Genomic DNA, 5,030 nt, shown 5'->3' on the forward strand with positions numbered 1-5,030 from the left:
TCCGTTGCGTGTCGCTTCGCGTTGAATTTTCGTCGATGTTAAGCCTAATAAAGACTATTGTATCGTTAAAAATTATTTTTTTATTTTGTACAAACAAAATAAATATATTGAAAAGTATAAAAATAATAAAAAATTATACTTCAGATGTTAATTTAGTATCAAAAACGTAAAATATTTGAGTAGCCCAAGACATAGCCAAAGATTGAAGCACCATAGCACTGGCGAAAATTTAAATTTGCCGACTGGAATTCTTTCGGATGGTTGACGTTTCGGATGATTGACTTTCGGATAATCGACGCTCTACTGTATATGAAATTTATATATACCTTTAAATAGGCTTTTATTAATACAGTGAAACCTGTGTAAACCGAGCTCGTACCGTACCGAATATCGTTTCGTGTTTGACAGGTTTCCGTTATAAACAGGGTTATTTTTAACATAGAAACCTGCCAAACCGAAAAGGAAATTCCTGTTTACACAGGTTTAACTGAACGAAATATTAGAGAAAAATATATATATAATTTTCTATTCATAAATGTAAGAATAATTTTTTTTTTCGAGGAGTGCGTGCGAGTGTCTGAGCGTTTGGACAGCTTTAATAAACAGAAAACACATCAAACAATAAAATAGTGACAATAAAGACGATAAAAACACTAGCACCGAATCAGTTTTATTTAAAAAAACGTGAATGAAAGCACGTCCACCCCTCGATTATACGTCACACAACAAATTTGAAAAGCGAATTTCTCGGAAAGTTTTCGTCATTTTTCACTTGTATTAATTATACAAATTAATAAGTATAAAATACATAAAGATATTTATAATATAATAAGATTATAACAAGATATACGAAGGATGAGTTTCTATTTATTACGTCCTATTAGATTGATTGTCATTAATTAAATCGCATGATTAAACGTAATCTTATCATAAAACTTTTAATGAATGTACTTAAATTTCTGTGTACACTTAAGAAATTCATCTCTCTAATGGATATTATACATAACTTATGGTCACAGACTACATGCAGGGTATTATATAAGTAACGGAGCAATGCAGATATAATAGAATTCCTCGTGTTAAAAATAGAGAATAGAATATTATACTTATTCTCGTCGTACTTAAAATTCGTAAAGCGAATCAATGATGAATTCGTTCACAATTAACGAAATCTGCATTCATTGCTTCTTAAGACCGTGCTGGGTAAATGCGATGATCTATGGTGTGGATCCTTTCGAACCGTGCAACTGCCGAAATAACCAGTTTTCACCTTTAATTAAAAGGAAATATATGAAGAAATACATTCGATTTTTGGAATTGATTTACTGGAATGAAGCATTATTATTATGGTGGCAGGCTATTCCGGGTTGGAATAAAAATTCAATTTGCATTGGATGGTACGATTTAATTAAAAACAATACTCTTCTGTTGAAGGTAACACTCGCGGGCTTACAATGCTGCTTTGCTTTTTCATTCAGTTTCTTCAAAAACAGAAAAGCCACTCAGTACAGTAGAAGCCATTCTTTCGGCTAAGCCTTAATGCTCTCTCCCCGCGGGGGAATTTCGAAAAACCCTTCTTAGTGTGCGTTTCCATGACGTACCCTAACTGTCTACTAAATTTCACCTTTGTAGGTTAAGCGGTTTGCTCTGGGCGATGATGAATCAGTGAGTCATTCAGTCAGTCAGTCAGGACAAGCAATTTTATATATTTAGATTCGTTTTGAGCAGGTTTTACTGTATTCAATGATAACACTATCAAACCTGTAGACAACGGCCACCGAAAAACTGCCGTTGTTCGGAGGTTATTTTGCATGCATTCCTGTTAAACAATGCTTTTAAAATAATATTTTCTTTAGTTGTTACTTTCTTCAGAAACTTTGTTAAAATTTATGAAAAAAATGGCCGCTATTTACAGATAGTCGTCATTAGAAGTTTACCTGTATTATATTCATTATATTTGAATTAATAAAAATATATAAAATTTATATATATCTAAATAGGCTTTTATTATTACAGTGGAACCTGTGTAAACCGAGCTCGTAACGTACCGAATATCATTTCGTGTTTGACAGGTTTCCGTTATAAACAGAGTTATTTTTAACATAGAAACCTGCCAAACCAAGAAATATATTCCTGTTTACACAGATTTTACTGAATGAAAAATTAGAGAAATATTTAGGCCTATATATTATTTTCTATTCACAAATGTCAGAAGAATTTTTTTTCGAGGAGTGCGTGTGAGTGTCTGAGCGTTTGGACATATCAAACAATAAAACAGGTTGTTGTAGTGACAACGAAGACGATAAAAACATTAGCATCGAATCACTTATTTAAAAAAAACGTGAATAAAAGCAAGTCTACCCTCGATTTTACGTCACACAACAAATTTCAAAGGCGAATTTCTCGGAAAGTTTTCGTTATTTTTCACTTGTATTAATTATACAAATTAATAAGTATATCATGCATAAAGATATTTATAATATAATAAGACTACCCCGTCCAAAAAATGGAATTATTGTAAAGGCAACTGTTATTTAAAAAAACGTGAATAAAAGCATGTCTCTTCTCGATTTTACGTCATACAACAAATTTCAAAGGCGAATTTCTCGGAAAGTTTTCGTTATTTTTCACTTGTATTAATTATACAAATTAATAAGTATATAATACATAAAGATATTTATAATATAATAAAATTATAACAACTTATACGAAGGATGAGTTTCTATTTATTACGTCCTATTAGACTTTATTGATTGTCATTAAATCGCGTGATTAAACATAATCTTATTATAAAACTTTTAATGAATGTACTGTACTTAAATTGCTGTGTACACTAAGAAAATTCATCTCTCTAATGGATATTATACGTAATTTATGGTCACAGACTACATGCAGGGTATTATATAAGTAACGGAGCAATGCAGATATAATAGAATTCCTCGTGTTAAAATAGAGAATAGAATATTATACTTATTCTCGTCGTACTTAAAATTCGTAAAGCGAATCGATGATGAATTCGTTGGCAATGAACAAAGTCTGTATGTATTGCTTCTTAAGACCGTTCTGTGTAAATGCGATGATGTATGGTGTGGATCCTTTCGAACCGTGCAACTGCCGAAATAATCAGTTTTCACCTGTAATTAAAAGAAAATATATGATGAAATACATTCGATTTTTGGAATTGATTTACTGGAATGATGCATTCCTAATGTGGTGGTAGATTATTCCGGGTTGGAATAAAAATGCAATTTGCATTGGATGGTTCGATTTAATTAAAAACAACACTCTTCTGATGAAGGTAACACTCGCGTGCTTACAATGCTGCTTTGCTTTTACATTCAGTTTCTTCAAAAACAGAAAAATCACTCTAATAAAGACATTAAGAAACGTGGATCTTGTGGAGTAGATAAACCGAGCGAATATCTTCATCAATATCATTTGTCTGCTCTTTTCTTTTGGAATTATTTTCGCCGTGTTTTGCTTTCAGATTTACAATGTAGCATTTATGTACCCAGAGTTAGAAAAAAATGAAAAGTTTTACGGAGAAGCTCTGATTTGTTCAGTCGAAAGTGGATTTTCTGCTGCTTTCAGATTTGGCGCCATGGGTTACGCTATACTGTTAGTAGGAGTATTATTAGTTCTTACCGAAATGGAATTCAAACAATTGATACAAGATTTTTCTCTTGTGAGAAGAGGCGAGAGAAATTTCTGTTTCAATTTGAGAAATTTGATGATTCGTCACGAAGAACTGTGGAATTTCGTCAGTCAACTTAATACTAAATTTAGTTATCCTAGTGTAGTTATTTATCTCGGTCTTATATGTTCAACCAGTTTTTCTTATTATGCATTCTCATTTATAGATGTAAATGATGCAATTAGATTAGGATTTCTAATAATAGTTGTCTTCTTCACCTTCACTTGTATTATTGGAGCTTGTTTGTTGTGCAGTTTTGCTTTCTCGGTAAAGAATTTGCTTTCTCTCATAACACGAAATGACGTTAATAGAAATCTTTTATTATTATTTTCAATACTTTTTTATTTTTCAGATGCAAAATGGCTTTCAAGATGTCCGACAATTTGCTGTCAGCAATTTACATTTTGAAGAAAAGTTAAAAGTCTCTATTTTCGTCTATTAATAAACCATTTTAAATAATTATACATAATTTAATTAATTAGTAAATTCTTTATTGTTTACTTCTATTTGTAGATCTTAAATTTCATGAAAAGGTTTGGGAAAGTGTCGTTGTGTTTCATGATCGGTGGTATTTATCCAGTTACGAAAAGAATTCCTTTCAAAGTTTGTATTTGTTTACAGTAATACCAAATATGTTTACAATGCAAAATATTTTTAAGCACGATTTGAATAGTTTTATATATTTATAATTAATACACATTAAATTATACATATATTTTATGCCGATCTCACATACACAAGTCCCCACAGGCAATGTATATAATTCATTTAATTCAGACATTCTGTGAGAAAACGTTACTCGAAGGTCTATTTACCATAATTTTCAAGGGAACAGATAATGCCTTACAACGTCAATCCAAAACTGCAAAAAGTTTGCAAAATTGTATCCGGCAATGTCTTTTTATAAATAACAAACTATTATTTAGGCATGCAAAATGCTTAAAACAGTGATTACTAATCATTAATCGATAAACTGTACTATATAATTAATATGGTTGTTAACAAAACAGTTGTTTTGTATACAATAATTTATATAATCTGACAATTTGCAAACCAATCTCCTAAACACATAACGCTATAAAAAGCTTGCACGCAGTGGTGAATAAAATCTCCGATCAGTAATAGCATTTCGTAGGTTCTGCCTCACCAATAGGGTGGTCCTGCAGACTTTTCGGAGTTTTCTTCACGTTTTTAAAAAGCACTCGGGATTCTGTTAGGGGAACCTTAATGGATACGCTGTGGTCCAGCACACCGTTTGGAGAAAGATACCGATTACTCTTTAAAAATATACTGGGAGAACGTGAAAGAAATTTAAAACGTTCCGAATCGCTTTGCC

The 5,030-nt window shown here is 31.5% G+C and overlaps 1 protein-coding gene across 1 annotated transcript; it reads left to right on the plus strand.

Moving 5' to 3' along the window:
- Positions 1-3,487: 3,487 nt before the first annotated feature.
- Positions 3,488-4,297, plus strand: LOC111616735 (the record flags this gene model as incomplete). The annotated part of the gene is made up of 3 exons (XM_023358108.1): positions 3,488-3,961; positions 4,047-4,115; positions 4,208-4,297. Coding segments are annotated over 3 exons (633 nt in total), but the record flags the coding sequence as incomplete, so codon positions are not given.
- Between the last annotated feature and the right edge of the window lie 733 nt (positions 4,298-5,030).

This window comes from Centruroides sculpturatus, unplaced genomic scaffold (genome assembly GCF_000671375.1).
Source record: "Centruroides sculpturatus isolate CEXI.00-Female unplaced genomic scaffold, Cexi_2.0 scaffold3229, whole genome shotgun sequence".
Classification (NCBI taxonomy): domain Eukaryota; kingdom Metazoa; phylum Arthropoda; class Arachnida; order Scorpiones; family Buthidae; genus Centruroides; species Centruroides sculpturatus.